Raw genomic sequence first — 27,622 nt, 5'->3', positions numbered from 1 at the left:
TCTAGCTGTGCCAATTTTCAGCTGGACCCAAGTTAGAATGCTGTAGAGTTTCTACAAGAGATAGAATGGTAACTTGTCATTTGGGTGTCATTGAAAATGTATTTTATCACTGAAATGAAAAACTGCAGGTGAGAGATAAAATAAGTCCATTATAGATATCAATGGCTACTTAGAATATGAAATACAAGCAAATAATCATTTACTGAGGTCTCTACTTGCCTTTTTATGTGGCAATTCTGCTAGTAATATTTTTCTGCCAATCGTGTAATTTTAATTCAGAAAATTAATTGTATAGTTGTTAATAAAAGTTTTATTAGAACTGATGATTGAAGGAAGCTAACATGATTGGAAATAGAAATGCTAATAACCATATCCATTAATGTTAAGCTTCATAAGCCATCCTGAATAAAAATATAAATGACTACTCATTCTTCACTTTTAACTTGTCCTATTCTGTTTTTTATTTTTAATTAATTACCTTTGCAAATGACACTATAATCTTTTTTTTTTTTTTTTTAAAGCACCGCGTTTTTATCTCTCCTCTTGCAAATTCTTTGGATTTCCCTTTGGATCACTGTCATAGCCTGTTTAGGCTGCCTTAACAATACCACCGCCTGGGTAGCTCATAAGCCACAGGTCTGGAGACTCCTGGGAAGTCCAAGATCAAGGTGCCAGCATGATCACCTTTGCTGAGGGCCCTTTTCTGGTTTCAAACTTCTCTGTTGTGTCCTCAAATGATGGAAGGGGCTAAGGATCTTCCTCATGATTTAAGCAAATCCCCACCTCCCGCCACCCCCGCCATACCATTACCTTTGGAGGTTAGGATTTCAGCACCTGAATTTGGAGGAGACGCAAACATTCAGACCATAGAAATCACCATATGTGGCTGACCTCAAGTCTGTTTCTAGCCATGGCGTCTTTTTAGTTTATTCCTGAATATGCCACTGCTGCTGAATTTTATGTTTGAGTATCCTCATGTGACCTTCAAATATAAAACTAATCTCTTCATCTGCCTCTTTTTTCCTCAGAACTTTCCACAAAACCAACAATGTCTTTTCCTCTTCTCTCAGATTAGATGCCTCACAGGCATTTTTGACTCCTTTCTGTTCCTTTCCAGTGTTGTGCTGGCCAAACTCTATGCACTGCCCATTGTTCTTTTCAAAAGAAACATTCCTTCCTTCCTGATTACTCTCACCGTCCCCAACCTGGCTTGTCACATCTTATACTTGGGTTACTCCTTCAGTCCTCAGCTTCTGGTCTCCTCTCATCAAGCCATGTGTTGGCCAGATGAATTTCCCTGGAGCCTGGCTTTGGTTATATCTTCCTCATGCTCAGAAACCTTTAGGATTGCTCCCTGTTCTCAGTAAAAGTGAATCCAAACTTAGCCTGCTTTACCAAGCTCCCTTTCCAACTGTTTACATTCTGAAACTACTTTTCTAGCCAACAGTTTGACTAAGGGTTTCCTGATTCCCCTTCCCTTCTGCAGTCTCTGTGCCCACGCTCTGGGGTCACTCTTGTAGGTCCCTCATCCCTTCCTCCCCATCCATCTACCTATCCCCACCTTTGATGCCTGATGAAGTCTTGACCATCCCTCCCCTCCCCCTGCCCCGCCCCAGGGCTCTAATCTCCCCTTCCTCCAATTAACTCCACTGGGACTTGCTGACTACACAGGCACTTTCATAATTTGACTTCTTCAAGTTGATGACCTTTCTTCTAATTGTGATAAGTTCAACTGCTTTCCCTTTCTTTAATTTGTAGGTAGTTGTATGTCCAGCTAGACTGCAGGTGTCTACAGGGTAAGAGTCTTTGCCTTACCTGTATGATGTCTAAGACCTAATACCCACTCACGTGCAAACTCTGTGAAGGCAGGAATCTCGTCAGTTTTGCCCACTGACCAATCTCTAATATTGAGAAAAGAACCAGGGGAAGGGTAGGCGCATACTAAATAGTTGTTAGATAAGTTGGAGGTGTTCAGTGAATGTTTGATTTGATTTTAGGTTACTCGTACCAGTTGTGTTGAAAGCTAACATCTATTTACTCGAAGAGACAATTGTAGTGAAAATAAAGTGCATGCTCTTTACAGCCAGGATCTGTTCAACTGGGCTTGACGACTCCTTCTAAAAGGCTTGTGTTTTCCTGCAGATATTAATGAATGCCAGCTACAGGGCGTGTGCCCTAATGGTGAGTGTTTGAATACCATGGGCAGCTATAGATGTACCTGCAAAATGGGATTTGGCCCGGATCCTACCTTTTCAAGTTGTGTTCGTAAGTAATGATCACTTTTTATTCCTATTTTGGATTTTTTTTTTTTTTTTTTTTTTTTTTTAAGGAGGGGGGCTATCCAGAAGAAGATAAATATACTCAGTGGTCAGCTGAATATTGTAAACATGCAGGAAAATCTCATTAAAAATGACAGTGAGGAGGAGGCGGATCTGATATGCTAACGTCTATGTTTTAGAACTTTCTCCAAAATAAATTTTTATTGCAATCAGGAAAATATAACAGCTAAAAATCAATGTAGAGGACAAGCACACTGAGAAAACAAACTTTGATGAACCAGTTATTTAAAATTTTCATACCTGAAAGATGAAAACAGTTTTGTCCTTCATGAGCATTTTCAGCATTATTTAGACTGTGTTAAACTTTGTCCCAGCTTCTGTCTTTAATTAATCCAAATTCTGAGTCACTGGTGTTGGATTTAATGAGGTTTCACCGTATTTGCTTCATTGGAAGAGTCTGGGAAATAGTTATGAAGGCCCTGCATTTCAGATTTTCTATTCAGTTCCTATTTCAAAGATTCTTCTCTGTTGTCCTCAAAAACCACCAAAATGTGTCCCCAGAGTTAGACTGTTTGCCTTCCAAATGTTGTCTCTAAGCTTCTGTCTTATGCCTGGCAAGGATAAAAATTACTCATTAAACCACATGTTCCAATATTGATAGAGAAAATATAGTTTTTCCAAAGAAACTCTCTTACCACAAAACCTAATCCAATGTAATCACTACAGATCACCTTATGCATTTAGGATGGATGCATTTACATATAAAGTTCTCAAGTGCAAATTTTTTAAGGTTATCTTACTTTTTTGTTTTTAAGGTAACCTTACTTTTTAAAGAACTAATGTCCCTTATTACAAAGTAGGTGAATACTGCAGATTTTTTAAAAGCTGGATCCAATTAAAGTTTAAGCATTTTATTTGTTTATTTAGTTAGTTATGAGCGAGACACTATGGGTGGGGGACAGGTGCAGAAGGAGAGAGAGAGAGAGAGGGAGGGAGAAAGAAAGAAAGAGAGAAAGAGAAAGCAAAAAAGAAAGGAAAGAAGGAAGGAAGGAAAGAAGAAAGGAAGAAGAAAGAAAATCCCAAGCAGGCTCTGCACTGAGCCGGGGCTTGATCCCATGACCCTGGGTCGTGACCTGAGCTGAAATCAAGAGTCAGACACTCAACTGACTGAGCCACCCAAGTGTCCCCGAAGTTTAAACATTTTAAATTACTGCATGGCAGAAAATAGGATAATTTTAAGAGCATTCTGTATTTCTGTCCTGCTAGGTTTTTGTTGTTATTACCTGTTTTTTAATGTGGCTTTTGTATATGTTAAGCTGCATCCTTCTGACCTCCACTGTTAACTTGGAATTTGGTCAAGACATGTTCTTGATGGACAGTATCATCTGTTCTTTTTAATTGTGCACCTCTCCCTGAGACACATAGATACGATGAAATATGGGCAAATGTAGTAAAGTAAAAATGACAGTCTCATTCACTACTTTCAGAATTCTGAGAGTTCATTGAGTCTTCTGGATAATTGTTACTAATCACTACTATTTTCTTTTAAAAAGTGTCAAATGCAGATTAGGAAATTTCACACGTAAGTTCCTTCTTCTGTATTCTTTCACAGACAGTTCTGATCACGAAGCAGACACTTAATTACAGGGCTTTTTTGGTGAGTGGTAAAATTAGACTGTAAGATGATGTTTCATACAAGGTACATTTGAAAACTAATGCAGGGAACTGGAAATTTCAGGCCAAAACTCACATTGTTGACAATATCCAGATAATTTAGGGATCATTTCTGGCTGATTTGAATTACATGAGTAAATATTTTAAATAGTTTCATAATTTTAAGTGTAAAAGATTTTACAGAGTTTGGATATAGAATTTGCTTTGAATGTTTGTTTTTTTTTCCTCTTAATTTAACTTGTAGTCTGGTTAAAATTACCAGACTGAAGATTGAAGATTAGGTGAAGTTGGAAAACTGGTCGCAAAGTGTTTTATTAAATTTTGACTAGATCTGATGTCTAGAGTTAAGGGCAGATGTCCAGGTTTTAATAAGATTGTAGAAATCTGCCAATGAGATTTTTGAAACACTTACACATTTCCTTAGCATTTATTTTCCCTGTCATTGCCCCAATAATACTGAACTTATTAAACAACCATCCATTCTTACTTGAAAAATAAATAATTCAATTTTATGGTTCAGCTACAACAGCTGAAATGATAAGTATTAAGAGAGGTTTGTTGCTGGTTAAATGCTCCAGTTTAGAGTTTGAAGTTAAAACCTGGGCTCTACACCAGCATTGAACGGGCAGATTTATTTCCCTATTCTCTGGATTTACCACATGTAACCTCACAGATGTGTGGGGTTCCTCAGGATTTGTGACTTGGGTCAGTCCAGCCTGATTGGTTTGTGAACTATATTTTGAAGAAATCGGTGGGGGAAGTCTGAAGACCGTTGAAAAGAATCAGGAAAGAAGGTGATGTTTACAGTGTAAGGGGAAAAATATTGAGGAGATGGTGGTGCCCTTAATAGTAATGGGGAGATAGCAGGAAGAGACTGGGGCTCACACGTATGTTTACATGCACACACACATATACACGCACACACCAGACACACAAAGGCACCGAGCAAAGCCGTTGCTTAATGTTTGGAATGTATGTTTTTGAGAGGTATTATAAAAACAGCTGTGGATAGAGCAGGCCAAGCACAAGGAAGAGATTGACCACATTTGCTCAGGCAGCGTGAACTTTGGGCCTATCCAGGCTGTCAAAGCTGTGGCTGACTCTGTGAGCGCAAAGGAAGGCACTTGGCCATGGCCAGGGTTTGCCCCCCCCCCCCCCCCCCCGTTCTCCAATGCGCTGAAGTGAACACCCTCAGATTTCCTTGATTCTGGCCTAAGGTTGCAACTGTCTCGCTTTTCCTCCTTGCCTGCTCTCTGTCCTCGCCTTAGCAAAGCTCACAGAAGGAAAGCCAGTGGGCCTGGCTTCTGCTGCCTCAGACCTCTGTGTCTGTGCCTTAGGCTGCTACAGCAGCATTCTTCAGACCTCCTCCTCTCTAGGGATGGGGAAAGGTGAAATTTCAGGATTTGTCAGAGCAAATCCAAGAAAAGTATAATAACCTTTGCAGTATAATAAGCTTCCTGACTTGCTCAGCTGCACTTTTCTTGGGAATTCAGGAGCTGCGGGATGAGAGCTGTGGTGGGTATGCCCCATAGGTTTAATAGAAAAATGCCCAGATGAAAGAACTCTGAGCCCGGATATTTGCTGTTTGATAGTATTTTTGCCCCATGGCCTTGATGCCAGTACACAGAAACGGAGGGTTGGAGAGAGATGCTCAGATGAAGCCACATTCCTTCTAAAAGCCGGTCATGTTTATGCCCATGATATCTTTTTACTTCCCCAACATCTTAATGAGGGATGTATTATTCTCATTTTACATATTAGGTAATTGAAGCCACGAGAGTTTATGTAACTTCTGAAGATCCTACAGCTAGTAAGGGACTCTTGAGATTTAACACTGGGTTTTGGGCCTCTAAGCACCCAAACCTAGTTCTAGATCAGGGGTGGGCAAGCCATAGCCCATGGGCCAAATGTGTTCCACTGTTTGTTTTGGTAATTAAAGTTTTATTGGAACACAGCCATGCCCATTCATTTACGTACTGTCTAATGTTGCTTTCATGTGGTGATGGGAGAGTTGGGAAGTTGGAGCAGAGCCAGTAGGGCCCACAGGGTCGAAAGTGTTTATTATTTTGCCTTTTACACAAGGAGTTTGCTTATTCTTGGGCTGTATCAACACTGTCTAAGAGAACTTTCTGTGATGATGGGGGATGTTCTGTATCTGTGCCGTCTGGTATAGCAGATGCTAGTCACACGTGGCCAGTGTGACCGAAGAATTAAATTTTAAATTATAATTCATTTACATTTTATTGAAGTAGTGAGGCATTAATGTCTCAGACTGCATAGTTCTAGATGATTGTTTTTACACAGCTGATTGAGTAAATGACTGCTAGATCCCCTCCTTTCCCCTTGAAATGGCCTTTCCTTCCTGACTTAGTGGTTTTGGCCATGTGGCATTGTTTTCCAGGCAGTCGGGCTGGGAGCTTCTCTGCCAGTTTTGACTCTGTCCTCTCCTTTGGTCTCTAAGAAAGTTGTTAATCTTTGTAAAATGTCTTTTCTTTTTTTAAGTTTATTTACTTATTTTGAGAGAGAGTAAGGGAGAGAGAGAGCACGCAGGGAAGGGACAGAGAGAAAGGGAAAAAGAAAATTCTTATACAGTCTCCGTGCTGTCATTGCAGAGCCCAATGTAGGGCTAACCCTGTGATCTGTGAGATCATGACCTGAGCCAAAAACAAGAGTCGGACACTTCAAACTGAGCCACCCATGTGCCCCTGTCTTTTCTTTCCATCTCTTCTGTGGCCGTCCTAGTTCAGGTCTCTCCCTTCCCTCACTTAGTGATCTCATACCACTGTGTCCTGGGGGTTAGACAAACATGTCTGTGCAAAGTGTTTGCCCCCACATGACAACAGTAACAACAAAAACCAAAAACCAGAGCAGTAATGTCAGCATCTTTATTGTGCACTTAATAAGTGCCAGGCACTGTGATGAACACTTGATACGGATTATAATACTATGATAGATAAAATACTTACTAGACGTCCGTGAGGTTTGTGTCGCTATTCTATTTTAGAAATAAAGAAATGGAGGCTTGGAGGGGTTAAGGATCTTGAGAAAAGTCACACAACCTTTAAGTGGTAGAGCCCACATTGGAAACTGAATCTTACTCCACAAGCCGAGCCTCTAATCAGGCAGAAGAAACCAGTCTGAATTGACAGGAGCAAGTCCTTTATTTAAGGAGAGCTGTTATTTAGTCTCACTTGCCACACTGTAGAATAGATGCTATAACTCTGCCCTGTCTCTGGAATCATGGTTTCTTTTATTTTGGTTCTCCCAGAATTTAATAGCACGTTTTCCCACAAGGGTGCCCACTGGTTCCTATTTCAGCAAATTCATCTCTCAGACTATTCATGACACTTTACCTGCCTCTCAGCCCTCGTCCTCTGTAGGGTTTTAAGCTTTAACAGGATGAAACTCCTAACGTGAAATTTCATCCAAGAGACGAATGAGGATATCAGGGGTGTTGGGGGAGAGGGGGACAACCAATATACATGCCATCTTTCTGAGTCTTTTATATTTTTCAGCTTCCTCTAAGTGGCAGATTAGTTTATATCTGCTTTAGGATACTTACCATTCATCTGTGGAAGCATGTCTTTGAAAGTAGGATCAGAATTTATCGTATAGCCCTGTAATTAAGTTGCTTGGTATGGCACTGGGGAATCCAAGTGAGAGAACCGTACCATCTTTCTGTCATAGTGTGTTGTGTGACTTTCACCATCAGCACTGGCTGTTTGGTGATGGTTGGTGACTAAGGTATGGGGCTGTATGTGTATATTACTTTTGAAGATTTCTAGATCTCTAGCTAAGAAAAAAAAAGATACATCTTCCTGACTGATTGATGTGGCATTTCCAGTAGGTTTTACACGCCTGAAGGGTTTCCATCTCTTTGGAGTACCTGAGTTTTTCCACCTTTATCTTAGCAACCCATCTTGGAAAAATATAACCTGCAAAAACCACTGTTGGAGCGTGTCTGCGTTTTGGAACCTGTCGGCATGTTTGTTACTGCTACTCCATACCCGTTCCCATACCCGTTTCCACTTATTCTTTAGAAATCTTTGGGCATTACCGATTTATTTTAGTGTAGCCTAAAACTTTATGACTTGAGAATATATGATCACATGTACCATATATTAAAATAAATGTAGTATGTAATGAATTCTCCTTTATGATTAGTCTTCCAATCTGTAATGAAAGGGACTCAGCTTCGTAATGCAGAGCACACTGTCTATGGATTAATGCTGTCACGTAGACTAGAATGTGAAAATGCTAGCGATCTAACAAAGTAAGTGGAATTGCCATATGAGAGATTGGAAATGATAAAAGAATGACAGGTAATCTAAGTGTTAAAATAGGAGTGGTTTGAAAAGGCATACTCTGTTAGAAATCTGAGGCATAAATGAACACTTTTTGGTCCATATAGTTGAAGATCAAAGAAAATTTGAATCATGGGAGCCTCAGTAAAATTGATGTATGGAAGCTGGGCCGTTTCTTGGTTTTCTTCCAGCTCTGAAGGAATAATTTTTTTTCATTAGTTTCTTATTCTTATATGTAGTTGGGATGAGCCAGAATGTCTAGTTAGAACATGGTCTGCACACCCATGCTCACTCACAATTGCTGCGATGACCATAAGCCAGTGATTTCTCTTACTTCCCTAACAACCCCCACTTGAAATGCTTTGGAAACTGTCTGATGGGAGGACAAAAGTCTATGGATGATTTTTGGTGTGAAATGTTTAGAAAGAATTAGTTCACTGGATTTCTGTCTTTATACTCCAGATGATAAAATGCCTAAAGTTTGTGGTGTGTGTGTGTGTGTGTGTGTGTGTGTAGTGCAAGAGACCTCAACAACTATCAACTCACTTTGCTTAACAAACAATGTCTTACAATTCATAGTCATGCACACCTAATAATCTCTAAAAAACTAAATTGTTGATGTGGAGTTTTACTTTAATTTGGCGGACAGGCATGGTAGTAGGTTCCTTCAGAGTAGAGTCCCTGGGGGACACCTGGGGGGCTTAGTCGGTTAAGCATCTCACTTTTGATTTCAGCTCAGGTCATGATCTCATGGTTGTGAGATCAAGTCCCACATCAGGCTCCATGCTGATAGTGGAGCCTGCTTGGGATTCCCTCTCTCCCACTGCCTCACCTCCCCCACTCTCTCTGAAAATAAACTTCTCTAAAAAAGACATCCAGATGACCAACAGGCACATGAAAAGTTGCTCAGTGTCACTCCTCATCAGGAAATACATATCGAAACCAGCCTGAGATATCACCTCACGCCAGTTAGAGTGGCTCCTAATTTGTTAGGAGACTATAGATGGTGGAGAGGATGTGGAGAAACCGGAACCCTCTTGCACCGTTGGTGGGAATGCAAACTGGTGCAGCCACTCTGGAAAACAGTGTGGAGGTTCTCAAAAAATTAAAAATACATCTACTCTGGACCCAGCAATAGCACTGCTAGGAATTTACCCAAGGGATACAGGAGTGCTGATGCATAGGGGCACTTGTACCCTAATGTTTATAGCCGCACTTTCAACAATAGCCAAATTATGGAAAGAGCTTAAATGTCCATCAACTGACAAATGGATAAAGAAATTGTGGTTTATATACACAATAGAATACTACTTGGCAATGAGAAAGAATGAAATATGGCCTTTTGTTGCAATGTGGATGGAACTGGAGAGTGTTATGCTAAGTGAAATAAGTCATACAGAGAAAGATACCATATGTTTTCACTCTTATGTGGATCCTGAGAAACTTAACAGAAGACCACGGGAGGGGGGAAGGGGGAAAAAAGTTACAGAGAGGGAAGGAGGCAAACCATAAGAGACTTAAAAAACTGAGACTAAACTGAGGGTTGATGGAGGGTGGGAGGGAGGGGAAAGTGGGTGATGGGCATTGAGTAGGGCACCTGTTGGGATGAGCACTGGGTGTTGTATGGAAACCAATTTGACAATAAAATTTCATATTAAAAAGAAAAACAAATAAACATTAAAAAAAAGTAAAGTCCTTGGAGACTTTAGGGGAGACCCTTTGAGGGTAACAAGGATGGCACCTAATCTGGTATTAACTACCCCAGAGGTGCGGGTGAGGTGGATACAAAGAAGTGAGTGTGGAGAAGTAAGTGGAAGGGAGTCCATGTCACCATTAGCCAGCGTCATGGATTTGAGGAAACTCTCTGCCGTGTTCTGTATGGCCCTTGTTCCCAGGATCTAGAACTAACATTAACGCAATTAGTATTATAAGTAAGCCCTACCATGTGTAAACTAGGCTCCTGTGAGACGGCCTGACATTGTTTCTCTGAAAACATGTGTTGTAACTTTGAAATAATTTGGAGAGGAATTTTTTTAGTAGAATCTCTTAGGAACTGATTATACTAGAACTATGACCTATAGGTGTATACATACACACACACACACGATACATTGGTGATGTTCAGTCATTCTAGGGATTTATTATCCTTTTGGGGATGACAACCATACACAAATTGTCTTTTATTTTGCTCTGTGATCTTTTATCAGTCTTGCACAGACTCCAGAAAGTAAGTAGGAGAAGGGAGAAGAAAAGACTCATAGTTCTCCCTCTTAGCACTTTTTTAGTATCCTGGACAAAATTGGCCTTACTAGACTAAATTACTGTGTTAAGTTCTGAAGCTTCAGGAAGGTCTCCTCTGCTCCCCTCAGTCACCTGTTCCCATATTCCAATTCTCCAGTATTGCTATTTTTAAGTATCTTTACTTTGTTCATATTCTACCACTAAGCAATGTACAAATGTCCTTGAGAGAATGGAGATACCTACTTTTATTTTCAAAAGAGTGGCTGACATGTGCCTTGTGTCTACTCTGTACTAAAGGTTTATTAGCATATGATATTTCTAATCTGCACACTGAGCCTATCATCTATAAGTGAGGGTTATTGAAGCTCACCAGTGGATTAGGGTTCTTTCCAGAGAAACAGAACCAATAGGGCTGTGTGTGTGTGTGTGTGTGTGTGTGTGTGTGTGTATGCATGTGTGTGTATAAAGAGAGCGATTTCAGAGGAATTGATTCACATGATTTTGGAGACCAGCAAGTCCAAAATGTTCAGGATAGGCTGGTAGACTGGAGACCAAGGGAAGAGTTAGTGTTATAGCTTGATTCTGAAGATAGTCGCTGGCAAAATTCCTTCGTCTGGAGAGTTCAGTCTTTTTTCTCTTAAGACCTTCACCTGTTAGGATGAGGCCAACCACATTCTGGAGATAATCTGTTTTACTCACAGTCTACCAACATAACTGTTAGTCTCATGTAAAACATACCTTCCCAGCAACTTTCAGACCTGTGTTTTGACTGAATACCTGCCTTCTGTGGCCTAGCTGAGCCAAAAGATCCGATTAACCATCACAACCCCAGTGACTTCTATAGGTTGTATTCCTGGCAAGAGATGCCATGAGAATCCAGGTCTGTCTGGCTCTAAAAACCTTTGCTCTTTTCACTGTGCTGTAGTACCTTAATTTGATCAGGTTGTTTCTTACAGCATCTTAACAGAGATGTCAGTCCTTTTGGAATGATTGAAAATTGAGATCTGAGCAGGAGAGGAAGGTGATCTGGAAGCTCCAGGTGCTAGAGGAGTTAGTTAAAGGAAAGGTACATGGGAAAAACCTCATCTGGACAGGGATACAGTAGAGAAGAACTTTGGTTGGGATGGGGGAGGGATCAAAGGGAAGACAATCAAGCTTGGTCTGTTCAGCCCATTGACTTGGCCTGGAGCTGACTCTGAAGAACATACTCCATCCACATTTACATTAGAAAATGAACTTCTCGAAGGCAAGATTGTATCTTATCCTCATCTTTGCCTTCTGTGCTCACTTGAGTGTCTAGCTGTTGGATTTGGATTAATGCAGTTTGACCAATAAACTGAGAGTAGAAGATTCAGGAATAGGATTCAGGTATTGGATGATTATGGGCCGGTGTGCTTTCACAGTGTTTTCTAAGGGACTGCACCCATCGTTGCCTTCTCTGGTGTGCTGTCTTGTGCAGAATGGCAGGTCAGACGCTGCTCCCTGACTCTCATATGCTGTTGACTGGCTTACAGTGACACCTGATGAGGCCTCACAAGCTCTCCCTGCCCTCAAAGTGAGAAGGGCAACAGCTGTCTTTTTCAGCATCAACTATGTTCAGTTCCTGATTTTCACAATGCCTGGCTGTTTGCCAGATTCTGCCCTAGAACTACCTCTGTTATGGCTAAATACAGGAAAACAAGTGATTTTGATAATAGTTACTTAGATTTAGTTGGGCAGCTGATTTTGGCCAAAGTGGTTTCTTTCTACTTCATGCACACATACCTGATCTAATGCTTGCTAAATTGGAAAAAGGGACCAGATAGGAAGAGGGACACTCGGGGCCCTGATTCTAAAACTTGTTGGGTAAGCTGACTCTAAATCAGGAAAGGTGATGCCCTAAATCTACACAAATTTATTCTGAAATATGGTTTCTAATCCAGAACTTAAGGTTCCATTTACTGTGTCAAGAAAAGTCAATCTAGTCTTTGTCGTTTCTTGGGTGACATCAGGCCTTATCTCTCTGCTTCAGCGGATACCCCTGTGATCTCTGAAGAGAAAGGGCCCTGTTACCGACTTGTCAGTTCCGGAAGGCAGTGTATGCACCCTCTGTCTGTTCACCTCACCAAGCAGCTCTGCTGTTGTAGTGTGGGCAAAGCCTGGGGCCCACACTGTGAGAAATGTCCCCTTCCAGGCACAGGTAAGTCATGTCCATCTGTACGCTCATATTCCTTCCCAGCCTCGCAAGGACACAGGAGGACTTTGGCAACTTGCTTTATTTTTGGTTTCTGACTTTTAATTTACTTTTTAATAATATGATGGGTTTTTATCAGTTTTGTACAAACCATGACCATAGAAGGTTGAATCAGTGGGAAAAAATGACATGCAAAGTGATTTTCCTGTTTCTTTGTAACATTAGACTTCCTTTTGAATGTTAAGAAAAGCCATTACTTTCTGTCCTCATCTTCTCGGACCCAAAGTCTGCTGTTCAAAAGTACAAAGAGACCAGAGGCCCTGCTGGGCCATGCACTGTTGTAATGCCTGACCGCATGTCACGTGCATGGAAACGAGACGTTGTACGGGTTGACTCACTTGCTCATTTATTGAATATGTGCTTGTCAGTTTCTCCAGTTGGAAATGGAGGGAATTATAACCATGATTGAATTTGTGCTCTGAGGATTAATAACTCAAGGGCAGATCCTGCCAGTGCACCTAGGAATTTCTGAGTCAGAATATTAATAGAAATTGATTAATTCTTTATACTTTAGTTCGGTACATATTTGCCCAATATCCTGAAAGAGTAAGTATATTTCTCTCAGTGTCTTGCTTATGCCAAGGAATCCTCACCTTCTCAAGCAAGATCAAGTAGGATTAAATGGAAGAGAAAGAAACACACCCTGCAAATCCGGGCATGGTATTATCAAGGGAGAAGTGGCACCTAGTTCATTGGCACATGGTGACCATAAAAAAAGTCTAGTCAAGTGCTTATTTGGCAAGATGCTTCCCACCTAGGGAAGTGGAGAAACTCTCACAGGACTATGTCTCAAAGCTGTTGCTTACACAGCAGCAGACAGGGTTTAAATATAAATTTAAATCTCATGGTCCACCTTTGTGGGTGTTTAGGATCGGAAAGAATTGGTAAGGCAGAGGATAGTATAATGTTGGTCATATTTTGATAGCCTGTATAATTTTAGACACCCACAAAATAGCCTAGTATTCTCCCTTTGGGATTTGAACTACTGATTATTATAAAATAATAATCCATGAAATAAACTGTCTTTGTAATTTATAGACCCATTTCTCTTCAAGTTCGGTTTTAATAGCTTTGTGACTCTTATATGAAGCGTAAATCAAGATGGTGAATAGAACACAGGGAGACTCTTCCATAACATCCAGCAACTAAATTTGAAAATAGCATTAAAGACAAACTTTTTGTACTTAACCAATTTTTGGTTAATTTGGTGATTTTCACAACATTTAGTTCATTAATACTGAAAATATTTGATCAGAAAACATGTCTTCTTCTGGAAACATCTGTTCTTTCAAGTAAGAATTGTATTTCATAGTTAAATTTAAGAATGAAGTTCTGCCATTTAATGTGTGATCCTTAGAAAAACAATGTTTTAGCAGACTTCAAGGAGTATTTTAGAGTTTCCTTTTTATTGAGAACTAATTTTAGGTCCAGAGCATTCAATAGGAGATCTCTTGTTTAGTAGAAGTGAGAAATGACTGACTTTACTTTCAATTTGAAAAGTAGAAATATAAAAGTTGACCATAAGCTCCTTAGTGTCTGGGTTTGGTAACTTGCCTCCAACACCAACACCAAAGGGATTAGGTGGATTTTCCTCCTCAGGCCACACACTGCCTCGCCACCCCCGTCTTTCTCTTTTACTTATTCCTGGAGGTGATGCAGTGGAGGTTAGCAAATCCTATGTGCCCAGTCTACCTTTTTTTTTTTTTCTTTTTTTTCTTTTCTGAGTAGACAAGACCACTTTCCTGGCAAGGATAGCAGTCCCAGAGCACAGAACATCGCCTTGTCCTCTGGATAATTAAGCCAGCTGGTCAAAGTCAGGCTGTTGCCCACTCGTCTCTTTTTTTGAAAATAACTCCATTTTCTGACTTGGCATGTTCTGTTGTTCTTGACTTCTGTCCATCATCTCTTTAGTGTGTTTTAACTTTGCTGGATTCCTTCTCACTATCCTGAGACTCACTGTTCAAAACCACTTCCCCTTTTCAGTCCTTCTTAACCAACCTCACCATATCAGCTGATATGCTCCATTCTGGCTGAGTCTGTAATTTGGAAACAAATTATGAAAGATTTCAGCGCCTCATTTCCCTGACTAGTGATATATTTTTCTTTTTTAACCTTCTTGCTAATCATCTAGCTTAGACATTACTGAGTTCCTTGTTAATAACTAATGAAATTACACCAAAGCAGGAGGAAAAGAAGAAAGCCTGGTTTTTGCCGATCTTACACACACACTCCATGATATATATATATAATATATATTAAAATCTTTGATACATAAAAATCTCCTGATATATCACATATATATGTGATATATGATACAGAAAATTACATATATAATATGCATATATGATATCTCCTAATTAGTCGTTGATCTATATATGTAAATATATGCTTCCTATATGCTGTATATGCCATATATATATATATATATATATATATATATATATATATATATAACTCTGATAAGGAATTAACAGATGGAGAAATACTGAGTAAAACAAAGGGTTGGGTTTTTTCTGTAAATATGCAAGTTTAACAAATTCAACATTATGCATCTGTTTTTGAAGTTTTTGAATGTAACTATATTAATGATGGTTTATTGAAAAAAATACTCATCATGATATTTTCCTCTGTATAAGTTTGCACTTTTAGATTTTTAAAAGGAATATTTTCCCATCCCAAATCTAGCTGCTTTTAAGGAAATCTGTCCTGGTGGAATGGGTTATACGGTTTCTGGCGTTCATAGACGCAGGCCAATCCATCACCATGTAGGTAAAGGACCTGTATTTGTCAAGCCAAAGAACACTCAACCTGTTGCTAAAAGTACTCATCCTCCACCTCTCCCAGCCAAGGAAGAGCCAGTGGAGGCCCTGACCTTCTCCCGGGAACACGGGCCAGGAGTGGCGGAGCCAGAAGGTGAGAGTGGAAATAGATCATGGACCCAACCGTCTGTCTTGTGTGTGTTTGGTTTCCCTGTTAACACTCTTCTCGAACAGGGTTTTTAACCTCAGTACTATTGGTACTTCAGGATAATTTTCAGTGAGTAAACTCCTTGGCCTCTAACTTTTAGATATACTACTAGCACCCTCTCCTCCGGTTGTTAGAGCCAGAAACTGTCCAGCTCAGCCAAACGTCCCTGCAGGCCAAAATGACCTGTGACTGAGGACCACGGCCATAGGGTAATATGTTCATAGCAGGTAACAATTTTCCAGGGTGATCTCAGGACCTGCTGGGGCCACTTTTTCTTGGTGTTTATTCCTGAAGGGTAATTTAGATCTTTGAGGGAATAGTCATAATTCATTTCTTTGTCTAGAAGGCCATTTAATAAATATTTATTTACTTTGCAAAGTGGAATCCACAGATGTAAAGAAGTTAAAGCATTGACTGAGCTTCCAGGAAATAGAGGGCAGCAGGCAATCAGGGATAATGGGAGGCAAGTGAAGAAAGACAGGAAAGTCCATTGAAAGGATCTTGGAAATTGCCTCGTACAGTCCTTCCATTGGCCTTCTGAGAAAACTGAGACCTATAGAAGGGAGGGACATGGCTTGTCAGATGTCATGTGACAAGTATATAACAGGGCCAACGAGCACAGTTTTCCAAGAAGGCAGGTAAGGCTTTATATTTTAGGAGGAGTCTAGAGACAATTAACTTTGATTGTATCTCTTTATAAAAGCCAGCATGTTCAATACCTTAAGTATCTGTATTATAAAAATTCTCACCCCAGATAGAAGGAATAAAAATTTTAGATTTGTATGACATGTACATTGTCTCTAATGAAGCTTCTGTTGGCTTTTCACAGTTTATTAGGTCAGAATTTAGGAATGGATTTTGTGAGGAGAGAAGGTACCTAGGTTCTAGAGAGAGCTTTCTTCAGGGCTCTGAGTCTTTCTGTGTCCTAGGTCTGTTTCATTTCACTCTTTCACTCTGTTGTACTTCTTTGGCTAGGCAGAACAGGTAGGACCTCACCTAGATTTGACAGTATTGACCCATTTGCTTCTACACATTTGGGGTCTCCTGGCCACATGTTTGCAACTACTCATCCTTTGCACAGGCAGGAGGAAATGGCCTCTGGTCCCAGATGCTGCCTCATGACTTTCTTGGTGGGTTAGGCAGGATGGACAGTTAGTTGACTTTTCCAACCACAAGAATAAAGCAGCAGCAATAAGCTATCAGGTACCCTGATTGCTTTGGGGAGTTAAGCAGCTACCGAAATTGTACACTTATGTTTATGGAGACACTGATCAGTGAGGAAAAACCCCAGTAATTGTTGATCACAGGCTTGAGGGGTAATACTAAGGACTGATTAATGGAACGTAAGTTTTCTAAATACAAAGACACAACTACTACCTCACAACAATGTCATGATTGTTTAATATGGAATTTGTTCAACATATTAATGTTAATCTCTAATTAGATTTAATTGGCCTGTGATTTCTTTCCTCCTAATTTAGTTAGCTTATCTTACTGGAAATTCTCTTCAATAAAGATTAGGAGGACAGTACCCATTCTTAGATCTCTTATTGAGATAAGTGGCTTTCTTTTTTAACATAAACATCAGAAAGTATTTTAAACATTATTACATTAAGGATAAGTATGTGGCCAATTAATGAAAATGTTTGTTTTGTTTTGTTTTTTTTGATATGGGATATTCCATAAGAGTCAGATTAGGCATAAAATAATGTGCCAGAAAGTGTTGTTTCCTTTAACTTTTTCAGTTAATGAGGGAGTTGGAAAGAATTTCATCGCATCTACCTGAACTCCTGTAGTTAAGGAATGATATAACATGGATAGTTTTTCTGTTGGTTGTGTGTAAAATTCTCCACAATGACCATAATTCTGCATTTTATTGAGTTTGATTCTTAATTCTTTTGGGGTGATAGTGGACTTCTATTGCTTTTTAAAAATATAACTGTTAATGTGGTGGATTGACTTAAATTGTACTAATGTCCTTCTTTCTTTTCTGGTTTTAGTGGCAACTGCACCCCCTGAGAAGGTAATTTATTTATTGTTTGCAAGTCTTTTTTACCATCAAAATGATTTTCTTTTAGAATATGTATGGATTCTTTTTAGACTTAAATGTAGTAACCTGTCCATTATTCATTATCTGGTTTGAGGAAATCTAGCATTCATTCATGAAATATTTATTGAACACCGACTATATAACTGGCACTATCCTGAGTGTTAGGAAAACAATAGAGAACAAATCAGACAAAACTCCTTGTTCTCATGGAACTTAAATTCTAGTAAGAGAAGAAGGTGCGACTAATGGAATCAGAAGATTACACAGAATTCAGATCAATTCATGGCCTGGACTATGGATGGAAAGAAAGTGTTCTGACATGTTTATGCAAGTGTGTATTCTCAGAGCACATATATGCTAAGCGAAGTACTTCTTAATTCAACTAAAATTTAACATGCATGTTTGATTAAATTAGAATAAGAACAGAACTTACCCTTGTTAGGTAATAATCCAATCCAATACTAGAGTATTGGTTCTTAGAAATTTCAATCCAATATTAGAATATTGGTTCCTAGAAATTTCAGGGAAATATTTAATCAACTTGCTGGGGTTTTTTTTTTTTTGGCATAAAATGGGACTGTTAACTGTGAGATTTATTAATAGAAAATATGGAAATTTGCTGCGGGGCGCGTGTGGGGGGTTCGCGTCTGGGTGGCTCAGTCAGTTAAGCGTCTGACTTCAGCTCAGGTCACAATCCCATGGTTCGTGACTTCAAGTCCCACATCAGACTCTCCACTGACACTGTGGATCGTGCTTGGAATTCTCTCTCTCTTCCTCCCTATCTCTCTGTCCCTCCCCTACTCTCTCTCTCTCAAAATAAATAAATGAACTAAAAAAATAATTGCTGGATCTAAGTCCTATCTATATAATATTGTTCCCCATCTGAATCTAGCTGTGATTCTTTAATAACATGAAAATTCGATCGTTATTAAATGTTCATACATTTTTGTATCACTCAGTTGACAAGAATGCAGTATTAGAATTTAGAGAGCGCGAACACATATATAAATTATTATAAATAATTTTAAAAACCTTTAGCTTATAAACATGGGACAGAATAACTTTAAATGCTCTAACATAAGTGCTGAAAGAATCCAGACAAGGAGGAAGTAGGATTTTGGAGTGATAGCACCCAAGAAAGAAGAATGTTGTTATATTGACTCGAGAAGAGGGACAACACATAGGCATATTTGATACGCACATTTGCAACTCCCGGATAGGGTCTCTAAAGGTCGGTGTACAGTCATTTGCATGTTGTTGATTTTGAATTCAGTTCTGGTAGATACGCGGAAGGAATCATTTGCTGCGTGAGCAGAGGAGCCAGCTCCCTGATAACCTCATCTTATTGAATAATCGCTGTTTTCTGTGCTGTTGATAATTGAGTGTATGGTAACTCTCCTGAAGGGTCTTAAAGAGGGCCTCAATGTTTTCTTGTATACGTACACTGTCATTTTTTTGGAGACGCGCCAGTGGGAAACATGCAGTCCTAGTCTTTGTGGTCTTGGCTTCTTGCAGAGGTCCCATGATGTTGAAGATTGATGAAGAGAAAGCGGGGTCGCCCAGGGGTGGGAAATGATATGCACAAAGGTGCAGTGGAGGGGACGGCAGGAGGTCAGTTAGGGGAGCCTGAGAGGCATGTTAGGAAGAGAACTTGGGGCTGCTTTGGAAAGCTTGGAATCCAAACCGTAGTTGTAATCCGTGGTGGATTACCTTGCTCTCCTCTCTCAGACTCTCCTTGTCAAGGGGAGAACTGGCATTGGTTAGAAAGTCTGCTGCCCTGTGCCACTGGGGGAAATTCTGTCTGCAAGTTGCAGGAGTGCATAAACAGCTGACCGTGGTCTGCTTCTTATTGGCATAGGCCATGAGCTGCAGGGAATGGGGAACTATGGAGACTGATTGAGGTCACGTTTAATAGGTAAGATAAAATTAGTCTGTATTCTTAAGCAGAAGAGAAAATGTGGGAAAAGGTAGTTGAGTGTTTGTTATTTCTAGAAGATGAATTGCCCCAGGATTAACTGAGACAGGAAGACAGGGAGCTTAAGGGACCAATTAGATTACTACAGTAAGCATGATGAGAGAGTCTGGACCGCAGCAGTGGGCACAGTGGGTATGGAAAGATGAACAAATATAATAGGCAGTGCAGATGGGCAGGGCTTGGAAGGAGGAATGAGACAGACAGCGAGGATTGCAAAGTGACTTTAAACCTGGATGGTTTAATGGCTGTGACATAGCATAGAAATAGACACCTTGGATTGAGAGCCTGAATGGTTTTGGAGGGGATGGATTTGAGGTACTGGTGGGATATCTAAACAGAGTTAGATAAACACTCATGCCAACAAAATAAGATCTTTGATGAGCTACTCAGGCAGGATATCTAGGTTATAAAAAGCAGAGGAGATAACTGAAGTTAAGAGAGCTGTTAAAAGGGAAACAGACTAGGGGAGTGAGCTTTCTGGAAGATGGCAGAGGGAGGGAGCGAGGGAGGGGATGCACAGGGCAGCTGTGACCAAGTCACCTGATGAATACTTATAAGGAAGTGAAGGCGTGGGCCCACCGACCCCGCACCGCTGTCCCTACTGGCCTGATGGGTCTGTCTGCAGTAGCCCGAGCAGCTGTAACTGGAAGCTGAGCCACAGGCGTCAGTCTGTTTCTTCACCTCCGGTCCGGAGGACAGCAGTGGGCAACAGGCCGCATGTGGAAGTCCCAGGTGCTCCTCCAGGTCCCCGTTTTTCTGATGCTCTGCCCGCCTATCACTATGCTGAGAGCTGGAGATGCAGAGTTACTAGCTGCGGGTTAATGACACGAGTGCTGTACCCATTATGCAATCTGCAAAGCGTGGCTGGCCATCTTCCCAAGGCAGAGCCACATGTCAGTGAGATGACGGTTTAGTTGTCTGTTGAGGTTTATTGTGGCTTGTGTGAGACCAGATGTGGTTCCCCAAGCCAAGGCATGTAAGATGCCTGAGGGGACCTTTTGCTTTGGGCCCTGGGAAGTGGGTGAGGATGTATGGATGGGTCAGCATTGCTGGGGAAACCAAAGACTTGCTAGAGTAGCGGGCATAGCTACAGTTCATACATGTATTTTTTTCACACAGTTGCACACTTTTTTTGTTCAATGTCCTGTGATATTTGTTGCCTTTCTAAGAGTAGAACTAAATAAAGATAGTAATATGTGAAAAATAAAAATAATTCTTATTTTTAGTTCTTTTCTTTCTTTCTTTCTTTCTTTTTTTTTTTTCTTTTTAATACATCCACCCAGGAAATACCTTCATTGGATCAAGAGAAAACCAAACTTGAGCCTGGTCAACCCCAGCTCTCTCCAGGCATCTCAACGATTCACCTGCATCCACAGTTTCCAGGTAACCTCTGTTGATCTGTGCAATTTGTAAGAGTACTTGGGATAAAAAAATGAGATAAGAATTCTTTTGTCTTTGATTTTAAACTTTAATAAATCATTAGAACTCATAAATGATGGGCAGTGTGAGACATATACTTAAGTATGTTAATATACTCATAATATTAGTGTGAGGATGGTCTTGTAAGTTTTATAATGGTAAGAGGAAGATAAGTTTTTCCAGTATTTTCTGTGGCCAAGAGTAGGTTTATATGTGGAACGTTATTGAGGGTCATCGTTTGATGGGTCATTTTTCTTGGCGTTTGAATTGTTCTCATATGTTCTTGCTACATGTTGAAAGCGGGGCTATGTATTAATACCATGAGCTTTAGGGATCGATATCAGTTCTTAATTATCCAAGCACTACTGTGGTATGTTATGAGACTAAATTATGCTTGCTTTTTGAAATAGGATCTCGGTGCACCTAACAGGCTTTAATTTTTTCATCCCTCCTTCCTCATACAGTGGTGATTGAAAAAACATCACCTCCTGTGCCTGTGGAAGTAGCTCCTGAGGCTTCTACATCAAGTGCCAGCCAAGTGATTGCACCTACTCAAGTAACGGGTAGGTGTGGTGTTCCTTATGTTACATAGCCTGTGCAGGAGATGTGGGTCTGAGCCTCCTTTTAAATGGGGTATCAAAATTATGTCAAATGTATGAAGTTGCTCATGGCAGTGTTAGTCATCATAGCAAATATTTGGAAATAATCTAAATACTGTTAAAAAGGAGGAATCTTTAAATAAATTGTGGTACACATAAACAGTGAGATATCCCATAGCTATTAATGTTTTTTTTTTATTATTTTTTTCAGCTTATTTATTTGGAAAGTGGGAGAGGGGCAGAGAGAGAGGGAGAGAGAATCCTGAGCAGGTCCACACTGTCATTGCAGAGCCTGATGTGGGGCTTGAACTCACAAACCACCAGATCGTGACCTGAGCCAAAATTAAGAGTCAAACGCTCAACCGACTGAGCCACCTGGGTGCCCCGGCTATTAATGTTTTAAAAGAATATTTAATGTTATAAAGAGATGCCTGTGGCATAATAAGAAATACAGAACACAGTATGATTCCGGCTTTATTTTTTAAATGTTTACAAACACAGAAAAAGAGACAAAAAGCACATCAAAGTGCTCAACCATCACCAGTTACTGGGATCGTGGATCATCTGTTCTTCCGTATATTTTTATGTATTTTCAAAATTCTTTATAATAACTTGTATCACTAGTAAACATTATAAAAATTTATAATGTGAAACAGATCAACAGCATATATGTTAATACCCTTAAATGTAAAGCGAGCTCTTACAAATCAGCAATAAAAAATAATAGAAAAGTGGGGAAATAATATAATCAGATAATTTATAGAAAAAAAAGTTACCAAGAAACATATAATAGGGAATGTCAACTAGTAATCAAATAAATGCAAATTAAAATAATTATAAAAATAGCATTTAATTTTTACTAGAGTAAAATTGAGGTCAGGGGCGCCTGGGTGGCTCAGTCGATTAAGCGTCTGACTTTGGCTCAGGTCACGATCTCGCGGTTTGTGAGCTTGAGCCCCGCATCGGGTTCTGTGCTGACAGCTCAGAGCATGGAGCCTGCTTCAGATTCTGGGTCTCCCTGTCTCTCTGCCCCTCCCCTGCTTACACTCTGTCTCTCAAAAATAAATAAACATTAAAAATTAAAAATAAATATATATTTAAAAATTGAGGTAAAACACATATCTGAAAGAAATGTAAACTGGTTTAACTCTTCTAGAAAGCACAAACTGGCAAAATGTATAAGAGACTCTTAAATACAGAGAACAAACAGGGTTGCTGGTGGGGAGGTGGGTGAGGGGGAATGGGTTAAATGGGGGATGGGCATTAAGGAGGGCACTTATTGGGATGAGCACTGGGTGTTACATGTAAGTGATGAATCACTAACTTCTATTCTTGAAACGATTACTGCACTATATGTTAACTAGCTCGGATTTAAATAAAATTAAGAAAAAAAAAGAATTTTTAAAAAGTTCAGAACTTTTGACCCAATGATCTTATGTTAAAATATCTAGTGTGAGGAAATAATGTCCCCAAAGACTGAGACAATGATTTATATGAATAGATACTTACCACAGCATCAGGTATAACAGAGAAAAAGTGGAAATAATCTAAACATTTAACTATAGGGAAATAGATAATTATGTTAGACCTATATATTGGAACATTATGCTGCCATCACATACAGTATTTTTGAAGTATTTTTATTAAAATCTAGCAGAAAATGGTCACAATACTGTTAAACACAAAATGAAGTATGGAAAAATGAAGGAAAGAGCACTTTGCCAATTATATAAAAAAGACTTACATATTGAGAACATACTGGAAGAAAATATGCCAGATATTAGCAGTGATTATTTTTATAGTAGGATCCAAGAGGTTTGGGGTGTTGTAGAATATTTTCTATTTTCCATATACTCTATAGTGGACAAATATTTTTATATAGTCAGAAAAAGATGGCTAAAATGCATCATGCCACAGTAAGGTCAGGATGAGGTTGGCAGGGTATAACAAGAGAAGCTAATAGAGGAAGGAGTGTGCAGCCTCCCTTAAGATAATCCTTCCTCAGAAACATGACATGAATGAATTTGCAAGTAAAAATTGTACTTGGTGTGTTAATTAGATGAATTATAGTGATCATTTCACAGTGCCTGCATATATCAAAGCATCAAGTTATACTCTTATATATATATGGGTTTTATGTTAAAAACGATGGTACAATTATATAAATTATATAAAATATATATAATTTTTATATTAAAAACTTTGGTCCATTTTCTCAAAAATGTGGATGTGAGTTCTCTTAGATACTTGAATTCAGACATCAGACTGGAAAGTGTTTTTAAAAAGCACCTTTGGGGGCGCCTGCGTGGCTCCTTAGGTTAAGCGTCTGACTGCAGTTCGGGTCACAATCTCGCTGTTCATGAGTTCAAGCCCCACTATCAGTGTGGAGCCCTCTTCGGATCTTCTGTCTGCCTGTCTCTCTGCCTCTCGCGACTTGCTCGTGCTCATTCTCTCTCTCTCTCTCTCTCTCTCTCTCTCTCTCTTCCTCCCTCTCTCTCTCTCTCTCTGTATCTCAAAAATAGACATTAAAATATTTTTTTAAAAAAAGTAAAAAAAAAAAATAAAAAGCATCTTTGTGTCTGAGGATGAAATGCACTTCACACAGATGTGCAGTCACATCAGGGTCTGCAGTGCATTTTTCTGTCGTTCAAGGCACCTGCACCTGGAGCCACAGCCTTGTCCGCTTATTGGACGCCAACTCCTTTTTGCTTTTCCTCTTAATACTGAGTTAAGTTGTAGAGAAATAACAGCTCTTCTCATCACTTCTAGAATGATAAAATGAAGTGATAGTGTTTTTTTTTTTTTAAATGGCCGTGGCTAAAACAGTTACTCTCTATTCTGAAGTCATTTATGTGTCTGCTCACTTTATTAAACACATCTATAAGAAACTGCACCTTGGCACATCTTGGTCAACAAGGATCTTTTCACTGTTGATCTCATTATTAAAAAGGAAAATTGCAGTGTGACAATACATGGACAATTCACTAGGTCCAAATACTGTGTTTCTATATTTGTATTTTCCCATGTGAACATACAGCTTTGTGCCTTTTTAACAATGGCTGACTTCAATGGATAGACTTCTTGCAAACTAGCTCTGTAGAGGTTAATTAAGTCTGGCTAGATAAATGTAGTTTCGTCATTTAAATGCAGCTGTGTGAGGAATAACAAATTGAAGTTACTTAGCTTCAACTGAACTACAGAGCTGGTTTAAAAAAAAAATGAAAGTAGCTGTGCTTTATGAAGTTGTTAGAAGACAGCTTAATTTGAGTTTGGCAGAGATACAGTCCCGACATCTGCTATCACATGTTTGAAGCATGAATATTTCCTTCCAGGAAAAAAGTGATGTTAAAATTTTATGCAACGTTTGTAGGTGTTCTACTTCCTATAGTAGAAGAATCTTTCTGAAACAGCCCATGGGGAGAATATTAGAGCATTTGAATTAAAATGGCTTGCAACTTTAGAGCTACACTGTAATCTGTAATCTACACTAGAACAAGAAGACTGTTTTGTATCAATTTTAATTTAAATCAAACTATAGATGTTCCCATTGGCTTTATGTGAGAGCCAGACACATAGATTGAGGGAGCAATCTGATCAGTTCTGTCAGGAGTATTATAAAACACAGAGGAGGTAACTCATGTTTGTCACTATTTATTAGTTTGTCTCATAAGTTGAAGAAAGGAATAGAATAATACGTAGGAGTCTAAAATAAATAAAATCAGCTTCATATGGCTCAGTGATGATACATTTGTGATTGTGAAATTAGAAATAGCCTTTTCAGATTTCTTCAGACACACTTTGACATGTAATAAAGTGAGCCACATACTTGCAAGAAATAAGTGTGATATTTTCCACTCTTAACAGCTGATTTGGTGGCTTGCAACATTACTGGTATACTGTTTCCAAATAAATTATACATTTCAGCATATAAATTCTTGATTTAACATAGTGTCTTAATAGCTCAAGGATAGGTTAGAAAATCAAACCTCTGGCAAATATTTACAAAGTGGAAACATCTGTTTCAATTGTTGTGGGACAGTTTATGCTCATTGTGGGGCAGTTAGGAAGCCAGGGCATTTTTGTAAACCTTTCCATGAGCTAACATTTGATGCCTTCCTCCTACTCTTCCCAAACTTCCTCCGTAGCCCTTGCATACCAGCCAGAAATTATTCTTTTGACTTCCATGACTGCTTTGTGGAGACCTTTGTAATTATCATGGCTCAAACATTATAAAAACTATTGGCTCATCAGATCTTTTCCAGAACTCAGAACTGACCCCTTTAAAAAAACGTTTGTCCCTAAAGCGTATTACTGGTGTCATTACAGCTTCTATAAACTATGTATGCTGTTGGAAAATGAACTCCTTTTTTTTCATGTAAAATCATCATGCTTTAATATCTCCAGGATTTATTTATTTATTTATTTACTTACTTACTTGAGTAATCATATGATGAGGAAAAACATGCAAGATCAACATACTCATTTTCATATTTTGCCAAAAAACTTTATTTTTCGTTTAATTAAAAAAACATAATAAAGATACCAAACTCCTAAATCCACTGTTGGCCTTGGTGGTGGGATAAATAGAGTATTTGGTTTTCCCTTGGCTTTTTTGGTCATAGCTCTTTTTTCCAAGATTCTAAATGGAATTCTAGTGAAAGAAGCAGAATATGGTTCTTGACTTGGAGAAAGTGAAGTTGTTTCAGAGGCACTTATAGTAGAGAAGGATCAGGTGGTCCTGAGGGCCAGGGGGCATGTGATGGGCGTTAGGGAAGAGTCCCCTGGGAAGAATCTCTTGATGATCTCTCTGGGAAGCCAAACATGCTAAAGAAGGCAAGACCTTTTCATTAGCCTAGAATACCCGAGAGACCAATAATTAGTGCTGCCTGTGTGAGGCTTTGCCGTAATTCTTATGCTTATGTCGACACAATCTGCTCAAAGAACTGTATGTTTCAACAGAAACTGCTTCATTCTGTGGGAAGAGGGTCACATATCTAAGTGTGAGTGACCTCTTGGAAAAATAACAAGACCTGTCTTTTGTCTTCAGAAAAATGGAAAAATTAGAAGAACTTGCCAGTTCTTTTTCAAGATGGACTTTTGGTATAACAGTACTTGCTAGAGAATGAAAATCTCATAAGAGGGGAAAGCATGGGAAGAGGTAGTTAGGAGACTTGTGTTAAAAGTTCTAACGTGTTTTGGAGGTGTTCTGACTGTGTTTGGAAGGGTGGAGTCCTGCTTAGCACATGGGCGGAAGGGAGCTCTGAGGCCGCACTGATGAAAGTTGCATTAATTAATTGCTTGTATTAAAAAATGGGATAAACAGGGTAGAAATCAAATACATTTTAGTAAATATCCCTCCACTCCTTTGATGTATCTCTTAGTACCCTCTAGTGGTGTCAGAGTAACATTTTCTTATATATGTTAGTGTCCTGCCAGCTGGGATCAACACTATCAAGCTGTGTCCCTGTATAGTTTATCTATGAGGTAATCAGCTAAAGATTCTCAAACATGCCTCATAAATATCCTCAGAGCCTCTATTTTAGATTCTACAGTGGAAGAAAGGCCATTTCCTAAGGTTTCGTTTCCTAAGACTAAAGAACATAATTCTTAAGTATTTCTCCTGTTTTAGAGCTGTCAGAAGAAACAGTTTAAATATGTTGGCACACTGTGGCATAGGAATGTATCGTATTTGAATTAAACATCACATACTTTTGATGGTTTTTGGTCGCACTTATAAAAATTCCATTCTAAAGCTGTGCTTGAAAAGTTACAAATATTCGGTTATCAACAAATTGGTGTATGTGGGCTTTGGGACACTGAGTTCTGCTCAAGCATTATATGAAAACCCCAGATTTATAGCCTTTGAACTTGTTCTGAATCC

The 27,622-nt window shown here is 39.3% G+C and overlaps 1 protein-coding gene across 11 annotated transcripts in view; it reads left to right on the top strand.

The window, feature by feature from the left end:
- The window catches only part of LTBP1 (latent transforming growth factor beta binding protein 1), a 406,554-nt gene that overhangs the window by 258,277 nt on the left and 120,655 nt on the right, over window positions 1–27,622 (top strand). For 8 of the 11 annotated variants that reach the window (XM_030311333.1, XM_030311336.1, XM_030311337.1 and 5 more), the window contains 6 exons: window positions 2,143–2,265; window positions 12,510–12,677; window positions 15,417–15,644; window positions 17,699–17,721; window positions 21,007–21,106; window positions 21,607–21,705. In XM_030311333.1, coding sequence (XP_030167193.1) covers window positions 2,143–2,265; window positions 12,510–12,677; window positions 15,417–15,644; window positions 17,699–17,721; window positions 21,007–21,106; window positions 21,607–21,705 — 741 coding nt within the window. The remainder of the gene's footprint in view (window positions 1–2,142; window positions 2,266–12,509; window positions 12,678–15,416; window positions 15,645–17,698; window positions 17,722–21,006; window positions 21,107–21,606; window positions 21,706–27,622) is intronic. The other 3 variants (XM_030311335.1, XM_030311341.1, XM_030311342.1) reach the window with 1 other exon arrangement.

The sequence above is a fragment of the Lynx canadensis genome, chromosome A3 (assembly GCF_007474595.2).
Source record: "Lynx canadensis isolate LIC74 chromosome A3, mLynCan4.pri.v2, whole genome shotgun sequence".
Lineage (NCBI taxonomy): Eukaryota > Metazoa > Chordata > Mammalia > Carnivora > Felidae > Lynx > Lynx canadensis.
Note: the sequence above shows the minus strand (reverse complement) of the source record. Positions and strands in the feature narration are given on the sequence as shown.